At 44.6% G+C, this 27370-nt stretch overlaps 1 protein-coding gene across 1 annotated transcript; it reads right to left on the minus strand.

Moving 5' to 3' along the window:
• Positions 1-89: 89 nt before the first annotated feature.
• GRK7 (G protein-coupled receptor kinase 7) lies at positions 90-27370 on the minus strand. The gene is made up of 4 exons (XM_059163901.1): positions 26256-27370; positions 24444-24881; positions 8672-8946; positions 90-1117 (listed from the first exon to the last, which is right to left on the minus strand). The coding sequence occupies exons 1-4, from the start codon at positions 26865-26867 to the stop codon at positions 781-783; spliced, it is 1662 nt and encodes a 553-aa protein (XP_059019884.1). The 5' UTR covers positions 26868-27370; the 3' UTR covers positions 90-780.

A 27370-nucleotide genomic window follows, 5' to 3' on the forward strand; every position in this document is an offset into this window, starting at 1 on the left:
TAGAACACCTTAATTCACAGATCTCTTGAATATTTCCATTCAACATTATAATGGTAAAATATTTCAAAAATATGAAAAAGAGACTCTCAGTAAATTAAAAATTATTCTGTAATTTAAAACATTGCCAAAATATAACAATCCACTCCTTTTTAGGGGGGAGAATATGAGGAACATTTATTTCCAGCTTCTAAATCCTTTATAAGTACAGAAGCAAAAGAAATACTGAAAGATGAAGGGGAAAAGGATATAAACAAAGAAAAACTAAAATGGTTATTTATCAAGTATTGCAAATGCTCATTTTCTGGGTATACCACAACGTTCCATTCTCTATTCCTAGGACTTTGCGTAATTTTCAGGGACATGATGGTGGAGGGCTCATGGCTTCTAGTTTATCAAAATAAACCTGAGTGTTCCTTTTCCCAGGCCTCATGAAAACTGAGACTTTACTCATCTTTATGAAAAAAGAGAGAAAGAAGAAAGAAGTGGGGGGAAAGAGAGAGAGAGAGAAAGAAGAAAGGAAAGAAGGAGAGGAGAGGAGAAGATAGGAGAGAAAAGGAAGGGAGGAGAGAGGGAAGAGCAGGGGAAAGGCGGGAAGGGAGGGGGAGAGGAGGGGAGAAAAAGGTGTCCTAGCGGTGAGCTCACCTGTCCTTTGAACTGTTCTGTGGTTGAAATGCCCCTCCTGACTGATCAGTCTTCATCAACAGATTTTCATGTGTTAGGAACATTTGGGGGGGTTATGTCAGCTGAGATTTCTGCTGCCCATCTGGTGGAGAGAACAACTTACAATAACAAACACACACCAGACTTGGATGAATTACCATCCCCACAATCTGTAGGCCTATTGGGGTCATTCAATTCTTCAAACAGTCCCGTTTCTATAATCTCTTCCTGCCACGCTATAGGGACAGCACCTGTTGCAAATCTTTGGAAGAACTTCTTATCTTTATCATCAAATTCAATTCCCCGAACCTCAGAGAAATCTTCAATTTCATCGATGTCTTTGGCATAAACCACTGAAGGGTCTGGCACAAATGGAGGCTCAACTAGGCCAGCTTCCAGGCGAGCAAAATTGATGGTTTTGAAGAAAGGGTGTTGCCTGGGATCATCAGACATTTCTCTGTGAAGAAAGGACATGGTTAGCCGGAGACCCAAAACAGGAAATATTCTAACAATACAAAGTATCTAGCATTCCTTTCCTGTAATACATTTCATTTTAATTGCAAAGACAATATAAGGACATGAAGAATAATGTGGAAAAATAATAACTTTAAAAATCATCCACAATTTTAAAAAGTCACCCACAATTCCATCTTACACAGACAGTAGAATTTTTCATTGTTTGCAGATAACCTTCATATGTAGATTTAATTTTTGGAGTCAAGTAGTTGACATGACTTTTGTTCTTAGCGTTTTATTGAAATACAAGCAAAATTCAGTGGGGCCAGGACCTGCTTGCCTTCAACTTCCAGTCATTGCATTTTGTTCTACTCTTCAGGGTCACATAGAACAAGGAAAGCATGTCTATTCCCATACAACCCCACTCACACCCTAAAAAACAGCACCCATATCACCTCAATCTTCAGGTGACATGATTTTTACCCTCCTCCCCAACTGCCACAATATTTTTAAAGAATTTAAAAAAATCCATTAGTAATATTTAGTAGCATGAATGAACATACATTCAATGCTCAAGACTATGGTTATTTGTTATCAAGCCCTCCTTCCTTGTGCTAGAAATTATGTCAGTATTTGCCTTAGAATAAGGTGGAAAAATGTATGTTCCCAATTGTGTAACCTCTTGTATTAGTTATCTATTGCTTATCTATTAGTTACAAATGCTGTATAACAAACTGCTCCAATATTCAGCTGCTTAAAACAATAAACATTTATTATCTCGGCTTCTGTGGGTCAAGAATCTAGAAAAGGCTTAATTGGGTGCCTCTGGCTGAAGGTCTTTCATGAGGTGGTTCATCAGCACTGTGGTCCCATCTGAAAGTTCAGCTGGGACTAGGGGAGGAAATCTGCTTCCAAGCTCACTCACATGGTTATTGGCAGGTCTCCATTGCTCACCATGTGAACCTCTCCACAAAGCTACCTTTTAACTTTATACCTGGCTTTTATTTGGTTAAGTGCCTGACTCTTGATTTGGCATAGGTCATGATCCTGGTGTTATGGAACTGAACCTCATCTTGAGCTCTGCACTCAGCAAGGAGTTTGCTTGAGAGTCTCTCTCTCTCCCTCTCTCTATGCCCCTCCCCCTGTATATTCTCTCTCTCTCTCTCTCAAATAAATTTTAAAATCTTAAAAAAAAAAAAAAAACAAAACCAGAAATGTCTTTCCTTAGGGAAAAATCAATTTCTATCATAAATCAACCTTCATAAAAATCACATTCATAGGTTTCTTTTTACTTTTATTTCAGTTATCAAAAAGCTTTTAGGAAAAGGATTGAGGATTTCTCCCATATACCCCCTTACAGATTCCCTACTATGTCAGATAATTACTACAGCAGACTAACAGGTTCTAAACACAATGATGACATTACTAATAACAGTAGTGAGAATAACTGGAATTTATCCATAACCTATTCAGCTAACACAAAATTAAGCTCTGTGCTTATGTTATCACATTTAACCATCACAACAATGCCCGTCTTTTCATTGTATTTTTAACCTCTTTTAACCTTTTCATTTGGTTCTGCATTCATATATAGCTGTGCATCTGAAATAAATCAAACATAGGTGAGTTGTTCAAAGGAAAATTGTAATCAAATATTATTATGGAAAAGAGAAATCCAGCTATAGGCATCTGATGTCCAGCCATTCCCTGGGTTGTTCTGTGGTTCAGGCCTAGCCCCTTCCAAAAAGGCTGATCCAGGATTCCTTGGACTTATCTCATTAGGACCCAAGTGAAAAACGGGTATGGAGAACTGTATCGTGAGATACTACAAGGCCCTCTTTTTTTCCCAAAGCCACCAAGCCTCCACCGGTTGAAAGGAAGGAAAATGCAGGCTTGCCCTCTACTCAAATCTACTGACTAGTGTCTGTGTGGGTTACATCCTGTAGAGTTAGAGCCTTGAGGGTTACTGAGATAGCTTCAAAGCTTCAAAGACGGATTTTTCCTCTTAAATTAGGTTTCTTGAGGTATAACTTACACAGCAACATTTCATGATTTTAAGGTATCAGATTTAGGTGGTGGGGAGGGTAGCAAATAAAATTTAAATGTGGCAGAACAGGATAGAGGGGTGTCTGGGTGGCTCAGTCGGTTAAGTGTCTGACTTTGGCTCAGGTCATGATCCCAGGGTCCTGGGATCAAGACCCATGATGGGCTCTCTGCTCCACAGGAGCCTGCTTCTCCCCCTCCTCCCTGCTCCTGCTCTCTCTCTCTATTTCTGTCTCTGTCTCTCTCTCTCCAATAAATAAATAAAATCTTTAAAAAAAAAAAAAAGAATTTAAATGTGGCAGAACGAGGATGGAGCTAGAATTCCATCTATGTAAATCAGGAATGAATCCCAAGACTCTGTGTTTCAAAGAAATCAAAGGAGCTGGAATGGGACCAGGTGCCATGAGGAAGGAGCTTGTTCCACCCTTGATGGCCACCAGCAGGCATGAACTCACCATCCCACAGGTCAAGAAAGCACCTTAAAGTCACTCTGAACAGCTTTAACTTGGATAAACAAAGAGTGCCCAGGGGCTCAGTGGCCTTGAAAACTTGCCAAGCCAGTCATGACAGGATATTCTCAAGGAACACCTCAAGCCACAGGCCCAGATGGCTTTGGTTCACCCATCAGGTATGGCCACTTCAGCCCTTTTGGAACTAGTCACAAAGGAAAGGGAACAATAGGCCACTAAAGGTTTTCTTTATGTTCATTAGCACCCTGACTAGATGACCCTGGGCAGGGCAGGCCCATCCTTTGAGCCCTTTCTCAAGTGTCTGTGGTTGCTGATGATAACAACAAAAGACGAGGCTTTCCAACCCCTATTTCTTTTACTTAGCGTCTGGACCGCTGAAGATCTGATTGCTTTATCTTTTGCACTAATGACTCTCACCTCAGTTCTATACTAGAAATAGGATGGATGTTATTTTACTCTTGAATCTTGCCCAGGCAGCCTCATGCAGGGATCTTTTGGCCCATCCTTAGGCAGTGCACTTTGGAAAAATAGGAGAGGCTATTGACAGAGGCAACATCTTTTGCACTAGCCAACCCGGCAGCTGCAGGAAGATTTCTGCTGCTGATTGGAGTAGGTTCTATTTCAGAACATTTATAGGAGCTCTTGTGTTACTGAACCCTACATAGAGATTACAATGGATTTTCTTATAACTCTCAGTAAAGAAAAGATACCACCTAACCATACATGAAGACCACTGTGGGGTTTGGTCTGCCAAGAACAGTGCATATGGGTTCAAGATGATGTGTTGGAGAAGCACTTAAGTCAGAGACTCGCATGGTTCGTTGATCTTTTCTGCTGCATTGACTGACCAGAAGAAAACCTGCAAAATACTTAAGTGGTCTTCAGCTTTAATTTTATTAGAAAACATTGTAAACCCTAACTACAGTTCTTGTGAGATGCTCAGAAAAGCTTCCAATCTCTTTTTTTAAAACTTTCAGCTTCTATGTAAAATATAATTAATTCACAGACCTACGAAGACAAACGGGGAGCTCCTTTCAGTGATGTCTAAAGAAGAAAAGGGTTTCTAAAATTTATTTCAAATGTTTGTGAATGCAAGAGGGAGGGCCCCACCTGACCTTCTGCTGTGTAATGTGTTGTGTAGGCATTTGCTTGCCTTGGAAGGACAGCACTAAATTAATCAAACATCATCTCATTTGAATTCAGAAAAAATACAGAGAGTTCAAACGAAAACGTTGGAAGGTTTTCTTTTTCACCAAACAGCTGGTTTTTATATGCCTTTTCTCTAATGTTGTAAACAGTTTTATTCAAAACAGCCACAACAACAGATGCTTTATAAAAAGGTTTTGCTTGATGGAGCAGCTTCAGGCAATAATCCAGTGCTTTAAGGGGCATTTTCCTGAAGAAGTTTGTCAATACTTCATTTTATATACCCAAAGTGTGTCTATAGAGTATCAAGATAGATTTCTCGATCAAGCAGGCGGTGCTCCCTTCAGGAAGATCATCTGAAGAGACTGTTGGCTTTCTTTGCTGCCTCCACCACTGTTGGTATGTCCTTGTAGATTCCCTGCACTTGAGAACCCGGATGGTAGAGATGGTCTGGGGTCACCATTTCCGGTTCTCTCCTCTTCCTTGGGCACCAGGAAGACAACACTGGCCAGACCCTTCAACCTTGCACAGGGCAAACCTAAGTGAGTGTAAGTGATGCAGGACTGAGTCACTCCCGGGCTGAGGCAGTAGAAAGCTCCCCTAGCTTGTCTCTGCTCTCTTCTCTGCGAGCTACGGGTTCCAGCTGCGCTGTGAGATGGATGCAGCCTGGTTCTCTGAGTCTCTGCTCCAAGGGAGGTACCCAAAAGGAGTGATGCTGCACCTGTAACTCACTTTGTGAGAGGGAGAAAAAATCCCCTTTGTTTCAAGCCACGGAGACTTTGGGATTTGCCTGTGATAGTGACACGGCCTATTCTGACCACTCAAATGCAACAACAAGGGAATCTACACAGAAAAATCAGTTCCACGGTCTCCTTCGCATAAATGTAGAGTTTCCATCAAATTTCAAAATACTCATTTGTTAGTTTGGTATCTGTCATGCTTTGGAAGGAATTACAAATGGATTTTGTTTTTCTATTAAAAAAAAAAAGAGGTCAAGAATTAAAAGCTAACCTCCATACTCAAATATTTTGAGTATTCTAGAACAAGCAACCTTGTTCTAGAGCCTTCATTGACAGCTGCTTGGAAGACTGTTGGACAATCTTGTTGGACAGCTGCTTGGAAGATCTGTTCTGGGGTAATAGTAAAAATCAGTCATATTACTTCATGTTGTGGCTTTCATATTTGTATATATTTTAAAATTTTGAAAATTCAATCTAAGAATTTAAGACATTCAAGCTCAAAGTTCAGTCATAATATTATCTGGTATCTCTCTTAGAACAAGTTAGTAATAATTGCTACCACTTATTGAATGAGTTATAACACACATTGTATCTAACTTTATATATGTTATAGCTAAACCTCAAAGTATCCCTCTGTATTAGTCAGTGTTCTCTAGAGAAATAGAACCAGCAGGATGTTGAAAAGGTCCAGAATGTACCATGGTAACATAAAAATCATTTTGAAGGCATTTGTGAGTCAACAGGTACAGGTTCTGAACTCCTCTCATCTGCCTAGAAGCAGAGACTCCCCCACCCCCACCCCCCACCCTCCCGACTCAACTCATCAATCTTCTCTCTGGGAGTTCTAGAGCCAGGAAAGATTGACTCTTATCACCAGTGACAGAAGTCTGTACCACATCTTAACAGACATTGTCACAAAACTATCATATCTCCCATCTCTTCTCCTAAGGGCCCATTTATCTCTCTTTAGTCATTTGTTCTCCCATAAGTGCCCTTCCCCTCAGCAATTCTAAGAAATTATTTGTTTTCCTTCAAGTACTGTTCACCTCCTCCCCTTCCCCTATTAAGATGGTCTATAATTCTAACTGATGATCCCAGTCACATTTTTCTGTGAAAGAGTCCATATACTCTTGTGTATGTACATAAATAAAAACCTGTCCTTTCTTGTACTAATCTGTGTTTTGGTGCTCGGTTCGGCAGCACATATACTAAAATCTTTGTTTTGTCAGTTTAGTTTGCAGGTCTCCAAAGGTAAGAAGGTAAAGTTTTTCTCCCTGACGGTATGTGTGCATGTATATGAGAGAGACACAGAGAGAGGGAGAGATAGTAAGAGAGAGATTTATTTCAAGGAATTGGCTTGCACAGTTGTGGAGGTTTGGCAAGTCCGAATGCTGCAAGATAGGCTATCAAGATGGAGACCAGGGGAAGAGTTGCAGTTCAACTCCGAAGATGGTTTGCCAACAGAATTCCCTCTTCTCTCAGGAAGTCAGTCGTTTTCTGTGAAGGCCTTCAACCGACTGGATGAGACCCATCCACATTACAAAGAAAAATCTCCTTTACTCAAAACCTACTTATTTATATATTAAGCTTATCTAAAAAATACCTGCACAGAAACATATAGAATAATTGATCAAATATCTGAGTATGGTGGCCTAGTCAAATTGTCATAAAATTAATCATTACACCCATAACTCCCCCATTTTAATACATGAGGACATTGAGACTCTGAGAAACTAATTCAATTATTTCAGTTAAAATGACCTACATAGCTGGGATGAGAGTCTATGTCTGTGAATCTAAAGCTCTTGGTTGTTTCCTCTATATAACACAGTCACCCACCGCCAAGGGCCTTTTTCCAAGTTAGCTTTCACTTATTTTGTTTCTTCTAAAATTAATATTGATTTTATTATTCCCTGTAAGCAATGATACTCGACCTTCTTTAAAACTAACATCAATTGGGGGCACCTGGGTGGCTTAGTGGGTAAAAGCCTATGCCTTCAGCTTGGGTCATAAAATCTTTTTTTTTCTTTTAAAGATTTTATTTATTTCTTTGACAGAGATCACAAGTAGGCAGAGAAGCAGGCAGAGAGAGAGAGAGGAGGAAGCAGGCTCCTTGCTGAGCAGAGAGCCCGATTCAGGGCTTGATCCCAGGACCCTGAGATCATGACCGGAGCCGAAGGCAGAGACTCAACCCACTGAGCCACCCAGACACCCCTTAGAGAGACATTTAAAAGGAGCAGAATTGGGGCACCTGGGTGGTTCAGTCATTGGGCAGCTGCCTTTGGTTCAAGTCATGAACCCAGGGTCCTGAGACTGGGCCCCGCATCAGGCTCCCTGCTCAACAGGATGCCTGCTTTCTCCCTCTCCCACTCCCTCTGCTTGTGTTCCCTCTCTCGCTATGTTTCTTCCTGTCAAATAAAGAAATAAAATCTTTGCAAAAATAAAAAAGTGGGGGCAGAATTTCCTAGAGCTCTAACTATCAGTACTGATGGGTTTTGTTTGTTTTAAATATTTCATTTATTTAATAAATAAGAGAGAGCACAAGCTGGGTGAGAGACAAAGGGAGAGGCAGACTTCCCCACTGAGCAGGGAACCAGATGTGGGGTGTGAGGCTCGATCCCAGGACCATGGAATCATGACCTGAGCCAAAGGCAAACGCTTAACCAACTGAGCCACCCAGGAGCCCCAGTACTGATGGTTTTAATTTTGTTCATTTTGAATCATTTATTCACGATTCAAAATTAAAGAGCTAATAGGGTTATAGAGTGAAAATCATTTGTATCCCTATCACCTGCCCCTAATTTTTTTTGTTAGAGACAACCAATCACATACATTCTTTGTATACTCTGCCCAAAATAATCTATGCAACTATTTGAATTACAGATTCCTTTTCTCTCCTTTCCTTCCCTTCTTTCTTTTTTTAAAATGTATGCTGTTTTGCACCTTTTTTACTTTAAAATATATCTTAGAGATCGTTCCACATCAAGTGCTCACAGTGTTTGAAAGTGTCAGAAATATTTAACCATGTAATATGCAAATAATAATAGGAAAATAATAATATTTAACCCCAAGTCTTCATCACTAATCCCAAGTATTTTCCAAATTCCTGTGGACAGTGCTGACATTGCTAATCATCTCTATTACATGGTAGTTTACCTGCTTCCTAAACGTTGCTCTGGTTTCTTAGCCAAGAAGAGTCTGCAAATATCTTTTGCTTCCTCTGTGAAGTTATCGTGTTGGAATCTGACCTCTTCTTTCAGGGTTCTTTGCTTTAAATCCTCTTTACTGACTTTTTCCTTGTAATCTTTGAATGGTGTTCGTCCAGCAACCATTTCATAAATACTGCATCCCATTGCAAACCAGTCCACAGGATAGGAATAACTCACTTTTTCCATTAGGATCTCAGGAGCCATATAACCATTGGTTCCAGCCTGTAGGCCCCCAAACAAGAAAGAAAACAGAACAAAAACACTAATGTGAGTTTAACAGATGCTGCTGATTGCCTATCCAATACCCATTCTCCTTTTCTTTCTTTGTTAAGGGAATCGTAAGTATTTGGGGTGGCAGTGTGTCTAATCTGTTCTAGTTTCTGCTTTCCTAGCATCTTCTGGGGGAGCTGGGGTAGGCCATGTCATCCATTCTTGTCAACAAGACATAAAGATGATTTAGCTGGGGTGCATTATAAAAGGGACAGATGAGGGGTGCCTGGGTGGTTCAGACAATTAACTCTTGATCTCAGGAGAGGTCTTCTCAGGGTTGTGAGTCCATGCTAGGCATGAGCCTACTAAATAAATAAACAAGTAAACAAAATAAAAGGGACAGATGAGGCTGCCCTTGAAACGGGGAAGTTACTTAACCCCTTGCTTCATCATTAAGGTAAAAGGTTCAAGGGGATGTCTCTATGATTCCCCTAAGCTCTGCCTCTGTATTTTATCCACAGACAACAGAAAGTTAGATGCATGGTTTTTTAAAGATTGAACACTTTCTTGTTAATACTGAATGTTCATACACACAAATATATATATATATATTTTTAAGATTTAATTAATTTATTTATTTGACAGAGATCACAAGTAGGCAGAGAGGCAGGCAGAGAGAGAGGAGGAAGCAGGCTCCCTGCTGAGCAGAGAGCCCTATGTGGGGCTTGATCCCAGGACCCTGGAATCATGACCTTGAGCTGAAGACAGAGACTTGAACCCACTGAGCCACCCAGGTGCCCCTAGAGTCTATTGTTAATACCAACTTTTTATATATAATGGATTTAACACACTGATTACAAACATACATTCCAGGACTTCAAAAAAAGGTTGGAAAGTGTTTTCAGTTCTTTATCAGATGATTTTTTTTCTAATTGCTTAAGTATATGTTTTTATATGCACTATATATATAAAATGCCCTAGGAATATTAAATTTCATGGATAATTTCTACATGGGTAACAACAATGAAAAGCATATATGACCCAAGCACTAACGAGAAGTAATTGGCCTGCTCTGGAAGTGACTGGGTCTGACAGGCCAGGCATGAGTCAGCATGGCACTGCTGTTTTCATAGAGGCTGATATATAATTTGGGTGACCATATGTTCCGGTTTGCCTGGGACAGTCCCAGTTTACATCTGTTGTCCTGGCATCCTGTCTCGTTTTGCATTTGTCCAGACAGAAGTGTCCTGTAAGCTCCCGAGACCCAGGATACTCAACTTGTATCCAAACTAGAAAATCACTGTACGGCCTCACATGGTGCATGCCCAACAAAACATTTGTCAAATAAGCAACAGTGAAGATGGTAACTAGATGTTTTCCACTCACTATCCAACCAATATTTATTGAGCCATGCTCTTACAGTGAGTGCTAGGGATACCAAGACACATGTACCTGACCGTTGCCCTTCAGGTTTTACAGGCTGGTGGAGACAGGTCAAAAGGTTAATTCAATAGAGTATGGTAAATGCCATAATGGGAGTATAAAACAAGCAGAGGGAGGCCAGAGGGTGTGTGTGTGTGTGTGTGTGTGTGCGCACGCGCGCGCGCACGCGCGGGGATACTTCACTGAAGAGTGACAGCTGAGGGGCGCCTGGGTGGCTCAGTGGGTTAAGCCGCTGCCTTCGGCTCGGGTCATGATCTCAGGGTCCTGGGATCGAGTCCCGCATCAGGCTCTCTGCTCAGCAGGGAGCCTGCTTCCTCCTCTCTCTCTCTCTGCCTGCCTCTCTGCCTACTTGTGATCTCTCTCTGTCAAATAAAAAAAAAAAAAAAAAAAAAAAAAAAGAGTGACAGCTGAGCTGAACCATGAGGGAGACTCTGTCCCCCAGAGAAGGCTAGGCAGCTAATAAGCACCTGTAAGAGATGGAGCCAGAAATAACGTGGGTGTTCAGGGAGCTCTAAGGAATTTGGAGTTTCTGGAACACAAGATCTGTGGGATGCAATGGAGGAAGAGATGTGGATGAGACTGAGAAACACTGTATGCCAAAGTAGCAAAAATCCATTCCCAGTCTCCCTTTTCCCTCTACCAGAGAGGTCGGAAGGCTGGACACTCCGTCTCTCAGCTTCCTTTGTACCTAAGGGTGATACGAGCTTTATTTGAGAGGTGTGCAAAGCAAAGGTGCTGAGGGTTGAGGAAGAAGGGGAGTAAGCCTACATAGAAATACATAAAAGATACAAGAGAGATTAATGGATCAATAGAGGGATAGATAGATGGAGAAACATGTGATAAAGTGAATCTAATAAAATATTAATTATTTACAATGGAATACTGTTTGGCTATAAAAAGGAATGAAGTCCTGATGCGTGCTACAACATGGATGAACCCTGAAAACCTAATTCTAAGTGAAAGAAGCCAAACACAAAAGGCCACATATTGTGTTTCCATTTATATTTAACGTCCAAAATAGGCAATTCCATAGAGCCAGAGAGTAGATTAGTGGTTGCTTAGGGTTGGGACAGGGGGACTGGGAGTGACTGTTAAAGGGTAGAGGGTTTCTTTTTGGGGTGAAGAAAAGGTTCTAAAATTGTGATAATGTTTGCTTTGCTCTATGAATATACTAACACCCATTGAATTGTATACTTTAAATGGGTCAATTTTACGTTATTTAAATTATATCTCAATAAAGCTTTTTAAAATATTCGTGGTAAACAGGTAGGTAATGGGTATACAGGTGCTTGCTGTGAAGTTCTTTCAACTCTCTTATATGTTTGAAAGTCTCCATAATAGAATGCAGAGGGAAGGGGGTGCCTGGGTGCCTCATTCTGTTAAACATCTGCCGTTGGTTCAGGTCATGATCCCGGAGTCCTGGGATCCAGCCCTGCCTTGTGGTCTCCCTACTCTGTAGGAAGTCTGCTTTTTGCTCTCCCTCTGCCCCCTTCCCCCACTCATGCTCTCCTGCGCTCTCTCTCAAATAAATACATAAAATCTTTTAAAAATCTTAAAAAAAAAAAAAAAGAATGCAGAGGGAAAGAGGAATGAGGGAGGGGGATGCAATGCCAAGCATTACCAGGAAGCTGCTGGTCCATCAGACACAAGAGAATCTTCTAGAACGGTCATAAAGAGGAGCTGCAAGGGAGAGTGAAGAAGGGGGAAATCCATCTGCCCAGCTCCTTCCCATCTCCTATTTCCATTTGTCAAGGATTACAAAGCTAACTTGTCTGTATTTCCAGGTATCGTCCAGACCCTCAGCGCTTGCTAGAAACCAGGACTCACGTTGCACAGTATGATATTTCCTCCAATTCTAAAAGAGGAGGCATAATTCGACCTATAAGAGAAGCCAACAGGGTGCTCTCTAGGAGAGGAAGAAGAGGCAGAGAGGGACGGTCAGAGGTGTGTGATGTTTGTGGCTCAGTACACCTCTGATGAAATTTCTCAATGATGTACTTTGGTGTGGGGTTTTTTTCACTTCTGATGCTGGCTACTGGCTGGCCACTCAATCCAGGATCTAACGGCTGTCAGAATCGAGAAACTTTCCCAAATTGTTTCTTTGATCCTTTTCCCCCTTCCATTTTCTTTCCTTTCTGTTTTTGGAAATCCTGAACATATCTCCTGTGCTTCTTATCTTTTGCCTCTATTTTTCATCTCTTTGTCTTTTTCTAGGATTTCCTCCCCTGACCCCAGGAGACTTCCTCTATTTTTTCCCCAACTCTTCTTTTTTTTTTTAAAGTATTTTATTATGGGAAATTTCAAACATATACAAAAGAGAGACTAGAATAATAAACCCAGTATATGCTACACTCAGCTCCATCAATTATTAACAAATGGTCAGTCTTGTTTCATCTGTGTCCCCTACCGACTCCACTGGTCCAGACTTTCCTACATCATATCATTTGTAGTTCACTATGAGTCTCTAAAAGATAAGGACACTTAAAAGCAAACAAACAAAACCAAAGCACTAATTCTTTAACGTTATCAAATATCTGGACATGTTCACACTTCTCCAGTTGTCCTATAAAATTGTCCTCTAAATAGTTTGCTTAAATTTGGATCTAAATAAGGTTTACACAGTTTCATAGTATGTCTTTTAAATCTCTGTGAATATATAAGTTCCTCATCTGTCTGCCTCCCCAGTCCCCTAGAAGATTTTATTGGAAAAGTTGGTTAAATTCTAGAGTGCCCCAGGTCAGATTTTGTTGACTGCATCCCTGTGGTGTCATTTAACATTTTCCTCTATTCTTTGTATTTCCTGTGACTTAGTGACTTACTGAAATTTCACTTCTGTAAATGTTTTTTATTAAAATATCATTAACATAGAATAATGTGTACAGGTTGTAGATGTTTAGTTAAATACATTTTGATAATTGAATATACCCATATAAATACCACCCAAACAAGATACAGAATATTTCATGCACCCAGAAAGTTCCCTTGTGTCTCTTTCTAGTCCATTCTCCTCCCCACTTCCTAGGCAACCACTTTCTCATTTCTCTCACTGTAGGTTAGTTTTTCTGTTCTTGGATTTCATGTAAATGGAATTTATGGTAGATACTCTTTTGTGTCTGATTTCTTTTTTTTAACACAATGTTTTTGAGATTTATTCACATGCTTCTGCAAATTTATTTGTGAATTTTTTATTTCCAAGCATCCTTTTCTTCTCTTAATGTTCCCTGTTTTCTAGTATCTATTTTTTTTTTAAGATTTTTATTTATTTATTTGAGAGAAAGAGACAGAATGAGGAGAGAGAGCATGAGAAGGAGGAGGGTCAGAGGGAGAAGAAGACTCCCCGCTGAGCAGGAAGCCTGATGCAGGATTCCATCTTAGGACTCCAGGATCATGACCTGAGCTGAAGGCAGTCACTTAACCAACTGAGCCATCCAGGAGGCACCCCCCCCACCCCCATTATCTTTTCTTGCTTCATGGATGCAGTATCTCCTCTTAAATCTCATAAGATATTAATTATACATTTTTTAAAAAAAATGTTCCCTTCTACTCACTGCGTTGTTCCTACTTTTTGTAAGCTTCTTTCTTCTCTTTGTTTTTGCATAGTCTTTCACTTTGGAGGGTTCCTTCAAATAACAATTAATCTTTCACTACTCACATTTAAGAAAGTAACACCAAAAAGCTGACAAGAAGCTTGTCAACTAACGGGCTTCACTGTAGGGTGATCTTGCCAAGCCATTTCAGTGGGGGCCCCACCTGTGACTATCCACAGACCTTTTATGTTAGGATACTCCATTTTCCAGAGAGAGAGAGAGAGATGCTCCAATACCCCACTTGAGAGGGGTTGGCCTGCTCGGTCTCATTCTAGGAGCTAAGATGGGGAGGGGACTGAAGTCTCCCCACTGTACATAATATTTCACGTTCTACAACTCTCAGCTGGACAATATGTTCCTGGGTCCAGCTTCTCTCTTGTTCAATCTCTTCCACTGCGGGAGGAGAAGCAGTGGTAATTGGTAAATCCTACTTAGCAACACTGATTGTGAGCTTGCTCTGTGTGTGGAACTCCTGCATTGAGCAGATTTCAGAGGCGATTGACTTCAGTGGTTAAAATAGTTAATTGGGACACCAGTTAAACATCAGTTGCTCAGTAGAAGGTATAGGGTGAGCGTGGAGAATATGACTTGTCCTTAACAAAGGATGTGAGACACAGGCTAGGGGAAAGATTGCAAATAATAATGTAAAATACTTATTCAGTGCTTATCACATGCTAAATATTTTCTTAATGGCTTTATGTAAATATCTTGTTTCATCTTTATGATAACTATGAGATAGAAACTATTTTATCTCCCATTTTATAGATTAGAAAACTGAACTACAGAGGGTTTAAATCTTGCCCAAGGTTACCCAAACAAAACTTGCACACAGCTCTGTATTTTAAACCACTACATTATACCGCCTCTACAGAAATAGGTGATGTGGCGGGCGCCTGGGTGGCTCAGTGGTTAAGCCGCTGCCTTCGGCTCAGGTCATGATCTCAGGGTCCTGGGATCGAGTCCCGCATCGGGCTCTCTGCTCGGCAGGGAGCCTGCTTCCTCCTCTCTCTCTCTCTGTCTGCCTCTCTGCCTACTTGTGATTTCTCTCTGTCAAATAAATAAATAAAATCTTTAAAAAAAAAAAAAAAAAGAAATAGGTGATGTGGCTTTTTCTTACCCTTCCAAGTTCCCTCCACTATTTCTTTTCTCTCTTTAGGGTCCTCTCCTTTGAGCTCCCCATCTACCAGGGACCAAGACCTCATCTTGGTCCATTCCTTCTTAAGCTGCTTCTCTTCCCCTTTCCCCAGTATCCTTTGCCTGTATCTCTGCTAATCCGGCTGGCTGGGCTACTCCACACTACAGAGGTTGCTAGAAGGAGGGAACCAGATCCCGAGCCATGCTCCAGGACCACGCTGCTCCCTCCCCAGAGAAATAAGCGAAGAATCAGCCTGCCATCTTTACAGCACTACAGCCTCTTGGTGTAATGGAAGGAGCACAAGACAGCACGCAGGGTAGCTTTAGATCCATTCCAAATAATTTTGAGGACTAAATTGACCTCTTGCCCCTAAAGACAGAAAATGTCAGTGATGGAATTTTGAAGGGCACCACCTCCTTAAGGAGTGGAGGTATTTCACAGAGAAGAATGGAATTAGAGGCGCACGCCAGATTCTAAGTACCCAAATTCCATCGCAGCCTCCAGCTGAAAAAATTAATTGCCTGCCCTTTATGCCATTTGTCTTCTGCATGTGAACTGCCTCCTCAGAGTGGGGTGGGAGGAGAGAACGGGCCAAGCAGCATGGGGCAGGGGCCGACCACGCTGACCTCTCACAGCTCAGTTTAACTCCTGCAGTTACAAAGGGCCTCCACACATCCGTCTCTGTGTCATCGAAATAGTCACTTTCAGCCCTTGTGGCCAGAACTGCCATTGCCAGAGCTAGAGGGATCACCCAACTGTCAGCAGCAACAAAACTCCTAGGGGACGTTTCTGTATATGTTTTTTGGTTTTGTTTCCTTCATTTTGTTTTGCTTTTGCCTTTTGATGGACCCACATGGTCAATACTTTGTCGGGCAAAACAAGGTATACCCAGCATTGCAGGGCATCAAGCATCAGACCTCACAGGGTTTAGGAAGCCAGTAGTAACACCTCCTTCCATATTTCCCCCCAGGGGCAGCAAGAAGTCCATCTACTATAGTCGCCGCATGTGGATTGCTCAGGCCCATCAGGACAACCGGACACCTACAGGTGTTGAAACTCTGAGGAGCGTGAGCACCCTAGGGTGGGATCAGGATCAGAGCCAGCCTGTCTGGGCCGGTGCAAACACCCCTTATAATTGCTCTTGCTCTTGGATGCTGGCTTCCACGGACCCTGCAGCTGTTGTCACTCTTACCCCTAGGCCTACGGGAGCCAAGTGGCAAGGCCAGGCTGGGCGGATTCTGCCTTTTGAACAGTCCCAGTGTGACTCTGGGCAGCAATGGACTGTGACGTTGGCAGTGCCAAGAACAGCGAGGGGCCTTTCCATGGGACTGAGAGGCCACAATTCACCTCTTAAGAGTTTTATATATCCATGAAAAAGTGTGTGTGTGAATGCATTCATGTGTATGTTGCAGGTCCTTCGAGGTCAAGGTCACCAGTAAGCCTCCAGCTCCCACTGAATCTGAAAAGGTGGCACGCTTAATCATTAGAAGAAATGCCAACATCGTGCTCCTGGTGTGTCCAGGCTGAGCTAGATTTGATGACTGGGTGGGGAGAAAGATGCAGAAAAGGAAGCTCTCTGTGTTTGTCCGTGTGGCCCAGCAAACTGGCCAGAGGAGCAGGAGACTGCCCGCGGATGCCTCTTCCCCCAGCTCATCACAAACCAGATCCACTGGACAGTACAATCCAAACAGAAGAGGGAATCAGAATGTACATCTTTTGTTTGCCGTGGCAGGAGAACTGTTGAGCAGAGGAAAAAAACAAGCTGAGCTTAGCGCTATCAGCTGTTTCCTGGGGCTCACTCCTTCCTTCCTCCGAGGGGGGCCTGGCCGCTTTGTTCTTGTTCCCAGCTGCTCCTCTGCGCCTTTAAGCGGTGGCCTTTGCAGACCTCAGAGGAATGTGGCCTGAGACCCCAGGGGATTTAGCTCCGAGGCTCCGCCTGCGTGCTCAGCCCCAGGCTGCAGCGTCCAGCCTCCAGAGAGCCTGCTTTTTGCTCCTTGTCTGCTTTCTGCCAGCCACTTCCTGGGTGCAGTGGTAGCCTTGCCCCACGTAGCTTCCTGCCCTTTCTGACACCCCTGGGAGGACATCCATTTCAGAGAGACCCTGCAGGGGATCCAAAAGAGAGATTTCTGCAATCCGGCTTTCCACAGCCACACAGCCTGGTGTTATTCTGCTGTGGCTCAGATCCCAGCTCTACCAATTACTAGCTGGTCACCCCCAGCCAGTTACTCAACCTCTCTGAGCCTCACAGCTCTGACTTCATAGGGCCATAATAAGGATTAAAGCAATAAAACATACTGCATACCTCCCAAGAGCCTGGTACACAGCCCACCCTCAACAGGCATTAGAGACATGGTCACCAAGCCTAGGTTCCAGTTGTCCCAGGAAGGACAGCTACACAAGAAAACCTCCAAAGCCTCTAAGAGTCCATCAGACTGAAAGGCAGGGCCTGGCACATAGGCAGAGATCAATAGTTGTGATTCTTCCACTGGTGTGTGGTCTTATGTTCCCTGGAGGCATATTTTCATGGTGTCCCTAAGATGTGAGGAAGCAGGGCAACTGCGTGTGCTTGGCAGTCCAGAGGGGAGTGGCATGCTCCCAGCCCCCTGTACCCTGAAGTGCCCTGGGACCTGCTGGCTCCCTGTGAATCTCCCGAACAAAGCACAGGTGTAAAGGCCACCTGAGCAGCTACAGTACCAAAAGGTGAGGGAGAAACAGTGCAACAAAAGGGCTTGTGACTGAGGGGTCTGGTCCTTGGCTTCCTGGAATATTCAGAACAATCCTTCCTTGAGTGCCTACCATAGGGCTGACCCTCTGCTAGGCCTTGATCTGCTCTGTTTCTTAATCTTCTCATCAAGCCTAAGGGGCAGACGGTATTAAACAGGCTCACTAAAGAGGCGTGAGTTTCCTGGGGTCAAGTGCAGGGCTAAGGCCAGACTAAGAGGCATGTCTGTATCAATTAAAGGAAGGCACTCTGCATGGCTTGGTGTGTAGATCAGGGGTTGGCCCTCAGTCCTCAGTGTCCCTATGGCCAGGTGTCCCATGGGAGGGGTAAGCCTGCGCATCTGTGCCCAGCAGCCCCAGGAAGTGGAAGAACCAGGACTGGTACACACACTTCTTCCCTCTGGTTGAGCGTGCCGACCATCTTTCATCAGATGCACTTGATCTGGGTGGACGCTCTGAGCTTCTAACATGTGTCCATGTCAACAATAACGATGCAACTTTTTGGTCCCTTATCATATTATCCTGCAGAAGAATCCTAGAGACCTCCTGGCTCTCTCTCCTTGCTGCTATAATTCGCTGGACAGTGCAGCGCCAGGGACCCCCAGGTCCCAGGCCCTCTGCTTCACTCCCTCCTGTTTGCCTACTGTTCACTGTCATCCAACTCCCTCCTCCTGAATGTCCTTCTAAGGCTGCCCAAAAGCCTTCAGTGGCTCCCCAACACGCCAGGTGCTGAATTTGAATGCCCTTGTCAGACTTCTCTAGCCTCCTAGGGACATCTGCTAGGCTCTCCAGCTGTCTCCTTTGTCACCCCAGTCCCACCCTGTGACTCCACATTCTCAGCAGCAGCAGAGTCACTTGGTTCTGTGCCTGAGCTCCAGGCCTCTCGTTCCAGGCTTTTAGCTGGGCTGAGTTTTTCAGCTGTGACAGGATGGACATTGTGGGCTGGATTGTTCCTTGTGGTGGCAGCTGTACTGGGCACTGTAAGATGTTGGCGGCAGCCCTGGCCTCTACCCACTGGATGCCAGTAGCATTTCTCCCATCAGGACAACCAAAACATCTGCAGAGATTGCCAGAAGTCCCTGGTGGCCAGAACTGCCTTTGGTTGAGGACCACGACCTACGCTGGCCCCTCTGCCTACCTGACTTCCTCCTTACCTGCCTAGCTTCCGTCCGCCTTGTACATCTCAACTTGGTTGTCATTTCCTCCAGGAAGTTTTTCCTGACCCCATGATCCTATGTCAGGCTGGGTGCCCCTGCTGTGCACCCAAGGTGGACAGCTTTGGTCACATGTATTTTCACTGCCCTTTCACTTGTCAGTCTCTTCCCCGTCCTGGGGACAAGCACTTCTGAAGGCAAGCACTTGTGCACCTAGTTCCCTGTACTTGGGACCCAAGTCCGTACCTGTGACCCCTAATACATTACCCCTGATGCCCCTCTTTCCCTTGCACCTCTCTCACTCCCTTACCCACCACTGAGGCCTATCCATGCTGAGATCTTTTCCCAGTTTGTCCATTGTGCTCTGTCTCCACCACCTCCTCTGTGGTCTCAGCTGCTGCCTTCTCTCACCTGGATTACAAACGACTGTAATCCACTTGAGATCCCCTCTGATCTCTCACTTCAGACACATTTTTTTTCAGAACAGAGTTCTAAGCATTTTGCCCCCTTGGCGAAATCCTTTCCAAGACTCTCTGATGCTCAAGGGGTGCCTGGGTGGCTCAGTGGGTTAAAGCCTCTGTCTTAGGCTCAGGTCATGATCCCAGTATCCTGGGATCAAGCCCCCCATCGGGCTCTCTGCTCAACAGGGAGCCTGCTTCCTCCCCCTCTCTCTGCCTGCCTCTCTACTTGTGATCTCTGTCAAATAAATAAGTAAAATCTTAAAAAAAAAAAAAAAAAAAAAAAAAAAAAAAGACTTTCTGATGCTCTTAAGCAAAAAACTAAAGTTCTTAACATGGCCTGTAATGCCAGGTTTGGGGTGGCCCCTGCCACCTCTCCAGCTTCATTGGATCCATTTTTCCTTTTGCTTTGTGCTTTCCTTTCTTGGCTTCCCTTCATTTCCCCTAAAAGCAACAGGTACTCTGTACTTGCTCTCCCACCTGCAGTGGAGACTGAGGTGCTCCACCCAGATCCCCTCTGTGGGTGTGGCCTACATCACTATCAGACCAGCCTCTGTGCAGCTGCACAGTGTCCTGTGCTCAGTAGCAGCCCTATGGGGCATTCAATGCTATGTGGAGGCAATCTTGACACATTTTTGAATTTGGATCTTGTCAGTTAAGTCCAGTGAGATCCTGGAGCATGCCCTTGGGGCGTGGGGCCTGGCTTACACACAGTCCTATCTCCCACCACATTTCTGCCTCCTAGCCATGGGCTCCTGGCTTTCTCCTCCACTGTTTCTGCTCAGCAACTGTTATGACCCTCTGCCCCCCACCCCCGGGGACCTGGACTCAGGTGCAGGGTTGGTCTCAGGGTTGGGGTCAACACCTCCTTCCTTGGGCCCACCTGTTGGGTGGGGCCCAGATGCCAATGAGGGTCTTCCCCTGCTCCTATCTCTCTAAGCCTAAGGGCATGTGATATTGAATATCAAAAAACCATCAGACTTTCAACAAGATTAAGCATGAAAGAAATGAGAGACAGTGGCTGGGACTATGTTTGTTTATCTTGTGCCTATGTGTGGGAGACTGGCCCTGTGACATTAGTCACATAGCACCCTATGTAGGTGGGGGTGCTCCTTTTTGAAGTCTTAACTCTGTCAGAAGTTCAACTGGACTTGTGGTTGGTTTTCATATCAGCCCAGCCTGAGGAAGATATGCTAATGTCATCACATGTACTCATTCTGAGATCTACTGAGAGAAAGGCCTTTTATAGCATTAAAAACCATAGGCCATGTCCTATTTTCTGTGTGAATTTAACAGGGTAGAGTCAAAACTGTAAGTGCCCTTGAATCTGATGTACCTGCGTTCGTTATCACATATTAGCACTGTGACTTTGAGTGGGTAACTTAATCTCTCTGAGTCTCAATTTCCCCATGGAGCTAATAATATTCCTACCTCATAGAATCCTCTTATAAAGGATCTAGATCTCATCATCTCTTGGTAAGGGGTTAGGAAACTTTCAAACTTCTCAAGCCATGGAGGTAACAGCAGTTATTAGGCATATCTACTCTTTTTTGCCTAGCTGACATCCCTTTCTCATTCTTTTCCGTCCTGATTTTCCTTTGGAGAACACATTCTTTTGCTGTCAGTCCCTGAGATGTAGATGGGACAGACCTTCTCCCTGGCTCCTGGGAACATCAGTGATCTCATCCTGGCCAGTGGAACTGGTTGTGGTTGGGCATGTGACTTGAGGTGTCCACCGAGTGTCTTCCCTGGGAAATGTGAAAGACCTGTTTGTAAGGAAGTGTTTTCTTTCCATGGGGCTGCTCAGTTGTAGCACATGTATAGAGACATCGGTGGCCTTTATGTGGGAATCACCTGAGTGAGAGTGAGGCTAACGTTGAGGACAGCAGAGCAGGGAAACAGAGGGAGAGATTCTCAGGGAATCCACAGCTCAGGCACCTAGATTAAGCCAAGCCATGAGCTTCTTAGGTATGAAAATCATTAATTTCATTTCTTAAGTAACTTCATTTTGTCCCATAAGAACCCTGATAGTCTAGCAAATCATAGTAACTTATTCCATATGTTAATCTTTTGAATTTACGAGTCTTTTCTTCCAAATAATTCAAAGACTATCTCATAGATACAAAAAACTTAGAGATGAAGGAGGCCTTCAGGCCTACCTAGAATGGCAGACAGTAAGTCTGTGACCCAGCTGGCATAGGGACCCAGGGTTTCCACCCCCCTAGCCAGCGTCCCTGCCTCTCCAGGTGTGTCTGCCTCCATCTTTCTCACACCTGAGCAGAACCACCTGAGTCTTTCTTCTCTGAGGTGCCTCCTCCTTCTGTCACCACATTCAAGGAGTGGTTTTGTGCTTTCCTCATTCCTTCCACTGAGGAAGATGTGTTTTAAGAGAAGGAAGTCCAGGTGTGGGTTGTTTTTTTTTTTTTTTTCTTTTCTTTTTAGGTGTGGGTCTTGATGGAGCCTAGGCCAGGGGGCCTGAACTGTGGACATAGGACTGTTCAGAGCCCAAGGCCTTTCCTCAACCTTTACCACCTCATGTGTGGATCCTTCCAGTAGCTGCTTATGAGTCCCCCACTCCCAGCCTCTTTCTCCTTTATGTTATCTTACACAGTGTCCAAATCATCTTCCAAAACAATTATGCTGGCCATGCTACTTTCTTGTTGAAAAACTATCAATGACTCCCTATTGCCTATAGAGTGATGTCCAAAGTACTTCACCTAGTGTCCCCCAAAAGCCTGAAAGGGTCTGTGCCCCTCCAACACAACGAACTCCTACCTAGGGAAGAATTAGTCACTTGGAAGAATCAAGTCCATTCTGAGCTCTGTTGGAAAGGAAAACATTGTCCCTCTCACAATGTCCAGCATCTTGCTATCTTTTGATTAATTCTGATGCTATTATATAAAAATCATTCCCCCAGCTACCTTCCTTTATTCGTTCACAGTTCTGTAGGTCAAAATTTGGGCACAGCATGGCAAGGTTCTTTGGTTAGGATCTTACAAGACCCAAGCCAAGATACCTGCTGGGCTGCATTCTTACCTGGAGCTCAGGATTCTCTTCCAAATTCAGATGGCTATGGCACATGGAAAAGGCCAAAATGCCAGAGATAGTGATCCTGTCATCCTGTAGCTGCTGAACTGATGCCAGCATCACTTACCTCCAGAGGACTTGTTACATAAGGAAAATAAACCCTTGTCTGGTTTAATCCACTGCTCTTCGAGTTTTCTATGATATGCAGCTGAAACCGATCCTTAACCAGCTCCCATGACTATACCATTCCTACCACTCATCCTATTTCTTTAACCTCTTCAAGGTTCTTCTTCCACACCCCTGCACATGGACCCCCCCAGCTTCCGTCCCTGTCCTCCTCCCTCCTGCTTTCCCACATGACTCAGTGGTGCCTGAAGCTTCCCAAGTCACAGCGAATCCAAATCCCAATAACTAGCCCAGATATACTAGCCCAGATACTCCTCCATAGCACCAGACCAACAGGTCTAAATGCCCAGGGAACATCTCTATGCGCCTGTCTCATATACATCGCGATCATCGCTGAATTTGCTAGCTTTTTCACAGTTCTGCTATTCCTTCCACTGGAGCGAGATTCCCTCTTTGTTCCTCACCTACATACCCAGCTAGTCTTGATGTCCTAGCCGGTCTCTTTCTAATGACACCAATCTCTTCCCACATCTTCAATCCTACTATTTTCTCTAGGCACTCACCATCTCTTCCTGGGCCTCTGCATTAGCCTCTTAACCAGGTCCTCTGCCTCCCATCTACAACCCAAACTGGTCGTTTAAAAATGCAAATCCGGGACGCCTGGGTGGCTCAGTTGGTTGGACGACTGCCTTCGGCTCAGGTCATGATCCTGGAGTCCCGGAATTGAGTCCCGCATCGGGCTCCCAGCTCCACGGGAAGTCTGCTTCTCTCTCTGACCTTCTCCTCGCTCATGCTCTCTCTCACTGTCTCTCTCTCAAATAAATAAATAAAATCTTAAAAGAAGAAATGCAAATCTATTCACATCACTCCCTTTCTTAAAAGCCTTCAGTGGCTCCTGGGCCCCCACACGAAAGCACTCCAATGACTTTTCGTGATCCAAGCCCTACACATCTTATCAGCGCCCCTTAGGTTACAGCCACATAAAATCACCTGCACTTTCCCGAATTTGCCATGATTTTTCTCACTTCCTTGCCTGGTTATCCTCTCTGCCTTATAATTTTTGGAAATTGTACGAAAACAAAGTGTCAAGTGAGTATTTAAGAGCCTGACTTGGACCCTTGTCTTCCTGAGCTTTTTCCCACCTATGCGCACAGAAACTCCATGGTAAAGACCCGCCAAAAATCCCAGAGAGTTTGCATTGTTCACTTAACAGAATTGCTTAATTAATCAAAGAATTCTTTGCATACCCCTTTGAACCAATTTGATCAAAATAAATATCAGTTGCCTGTGTCCTCTTCTATACATTCTCATTCAAAATTTTACCTTTATCCAAAGTAAAACATCCCATCCCTCTGCACTCAGTGGGAAAGGAGAGGTTTACTTTAATGTGCTAAATTAGGGGTTTCTTCTCTTCTTCTTTTTCTTCTCCTATTAAAGTTTACCTGCCAGGATCCTGGAATTCTAGGACCCGGCTCCTAAAATTTTTCCGAGGAAAAAAACCAAGGTTCTGCTGACTCAGGATCATGGCACCATGGCGGTGGTTATTAGTGGAACATACTAGACGCCTGATACGGATTCAGCTCTTTCCATCTCACCGTGAAAGCACAGACCATCTCCAACTCACAAAGAAGGCTCCCTGCGCTTGCCAGGAGAAGACAGCAAAGTAGCCCCCAAATAGCTAGTTAAGCTAATCCTCTTACATCACTCCACTTGAGGCAAGATGACAACATAAGGGCTTTAGGAAGAAGGAAATTAGAAGAATTATGCCCAAGTCTCTATTTGCCTGAGGAGCAGATCAGCCCTCTCCCCTTCTCTCAGACTCTGTGCCCCACCCTTGGGATGGAGGAGAGCCACTCACCCTCTGTGTGACAGGCTTGCCATCCTGGATCTGCACAGCCAGCCCCAGGTCAGACAGCCTGCAGTTGCCAAGGTCGTCCAGAAGCACATTCTCTGGCTTCATGTCCCGGTAGACAATGCCGAGGGAGTGGAGGTGCAGGATTCCACAGGTCATCTGGGCTGAGTAGAAGACCACCCTGCTCATGGCCAGGCCCCGTGTGCCAACATTGTAGATGTGGAACTTGAGGTCCCCCCCGTTCATCAGGCTCATGACCAGGCAGAGATGGGACTTGCTCTCAAAGGCATAGGCCAGAGAGACGATGAAAGGGCTGCTGACTTTTTCCAAGATTTCCTTTTCTAAAAGAGCCATTTTCTCACCACTTTTCTTCTTTAGCCGCTTCTTGTCCAGTTTCTTGCAAGCATACATCTTACCAGTGTTTTTCACCTGGACAGCACATACCTTAAGGGGAGAAAGAAAGGGACCAGATGAGGTAGAGGTAGGAAGCACTGGGAAGTAAAGGGAGCGAAGTTGATTTGGGGTGTGGAAGGGCAGAAATCAGGTGAGGTGAAAAGATGGCAGGCTTCTGAGAAAAGAGAAGCTGTACGTAATAGGGGTTCTTCAAAAGAGCTGAGACCCCCATGAGGTACCACTATACCTCCCACTAGGTGGGCCATAATGAAAAATAAGGGGAAACAGCAAGTGCCAGGAAGGGTGTGGAAAAACTGGAACCCTCATGCATCGCCGGTGGGAACCTAAAATGTGGACAATTTTGGTGGTTCCTCTGAAAGTTAAACATGAAATTGCCACATGACCCAGCAATTCCATTCCTGGGCATAGATACAAGAGCAATGAAAACAGGTCTTCAAATACACGTACATGAATGTTCGTAGCAGCGCTGTTCACAATAGCCAAAAGGTGGAAACAACCCAAGCGTCCATCAACAGATGAATGAATAAGTGAAACATAGTATATCCACACAACAGAATATTCAGCTATAAAAAGAAATGAAGTACTGATATACCTATGTCGTGAATGAACCTCTAGACACTATGCTTAGTGAAAGAAGCCAGACACAGAAGGTCATGTGTGGTGTGACTCCATTTACACGAAACATCAGAGTCGGCAAAACCATGGAGACCAAAGACAGACCAGGGATTGCCAGCGGCAGTGGGAGGGGTTGGGGAAGTAACTGTTAACTGGTACAGGGGTGATGAAAATGTCTTGGAACTCCGTAGAGGTGATGGTTACACAGCATTAGTATGAATGTACTAAATGCCATTGAATTGTATCTTTTAAAATGGTAGGTGGTTAATTTTGTTATGTGAATTTTACCTCAAAACATGTCTTTCTCAGACTCACCTTGGTAGCACATACACTAGAAAATGTTTTTCTACTTAAAAAAAAGAAAGGGCTGATCACAGCAGTGGTATATAGCTGATTCTAGACTTTACTTCAAGATAAGTGTTTTCTCAGATATCTGAAGTTTTCTCAAATTACATCCATTACCACAATTAAAGGGAAAGGGAGAGGTCCCGCTGTCCGTGTGTTGCTATCATTCTCCAAAGTGACCGGGGCACTTCAGTGTGCTTCTAGTGTAGACTCCCTGGCAAAGATTCTTGGCCAACTCCACATTTTGTTTCTTTCCTATGCCACTCTCATTTTATTTCCTGTGGTGACCAGAAAAAAGATGTGAGAGTGAGTTAGGAATTCTCCATAGGTGGCACTGAAATTAGTTGTAAGTAAATTCTCTTAAGATTTTTTTCTTAAAGGCAAAACAAACCCCTTTTATGTTGTGTACTTCACCTTCCAGTCTGGCCATTCTGAGATACTTACCTCCCCAAATCCACCTTTCCCCAGGACTCGGAACTCCTCGAAGTACTTTTCTGACACCGGCTGCATCTCAAAGACTTTCCACTGCAGAAACTTGTCATAGAAGGGGCTGGCCAGGAAATCCTGGAAGGGCTGGTCCTGCAAGAAGGCCATGACCTCGGCCTTGGCCTGTGCTACCAGGGCTATCTGTTCTTCCTCGGCGGAGGCTGCTTGGCACTTGGTAGCCAGTGCTGGGCTGAGGAAGGGGTGTGGGTGCCCTGGAGCAGGGGCAGCCCCACAAGTGGCCAGCAGCCCCTGTAGCATGCTGCCTTTGATAGGGCCCTCTTCAGCCAGCTCCCAGCTCTGCACCTCCTCCAGGAAGGCCACGGCCTCTTGGTACCGGGGCACAGTGGCTAGAAAGTCCCTAAAGAGGCGACGGCCAATGGGTTGCTGCTCGCACAGGCTGTTGAAGTCCTGAGGCAGGGACTGGCGGAGCTGGGTGCAGCTCTGTGGCCCGGGCAGCGCCAGACTCCGGCGCCGCCGCTGCAGCTCCCTGCTGTCTCCGTCTGAGGACTTCCGGGCTTGCAGGTAGGCCGTGTTGGCGATCAGGTTGTCCAGGCCCCCCATGTCGACCATGACTGAACACAGGGTAAGCTCCCAGCACAAGAAAAGGAAGGCTGGAAGGCGTTGGTGGGGACCCAATCAGGTCTGGGGGCCAGCTGGCTGGTTTTCTTGCCGGGTTCAGTAGCTTCCAGAGGATTTACAGCGAGAGCCCTCTAGTCTGTGGGTGGGACTGGTGGAGGGTACAGAAGGAGGTTTCTCTGGTAAGAAGCTTTGCTGGCTATGTATAGCTGGCCAGGGAAGGGCACACCACAGGTCACGCTCCTGTCCCCGAGAGGAAAGCAGCCTGACACACCTGTGGGGGCTACTTGTTCATCATGGGAGCCTTTTCCAGATGCCTCTGCTCCCTGAATAGGCAGCTACCACTCTCCAAAGGAAAGGAGTCCCCATCAGGTGGTCTGCTGTTTGTTGCTTACAGCATTATTTTGTTAAGCTGTTTCTAATTTGACACATCTCCTGCCAGGCTCAAGCTATGTAAATGCTTAGCAGCGCCAAGCCAAGTCAGGAAGAGGAACGGT

The sequence above is a fragment of the Mustela lutreola genome, chromosome 2 (genome assembly GCF_030435805.1).
Source record: "Mustela lutreola isolate mMusLut2 chromosome 2, mMusLut2.pri, whole genome shotgun sequence".
Lineage (NCBI taxonomy): Eukaryota > Metazoa > Chordata > Mammalia > Carnivora > Mustelidae > Mustela > Mustela lutreola.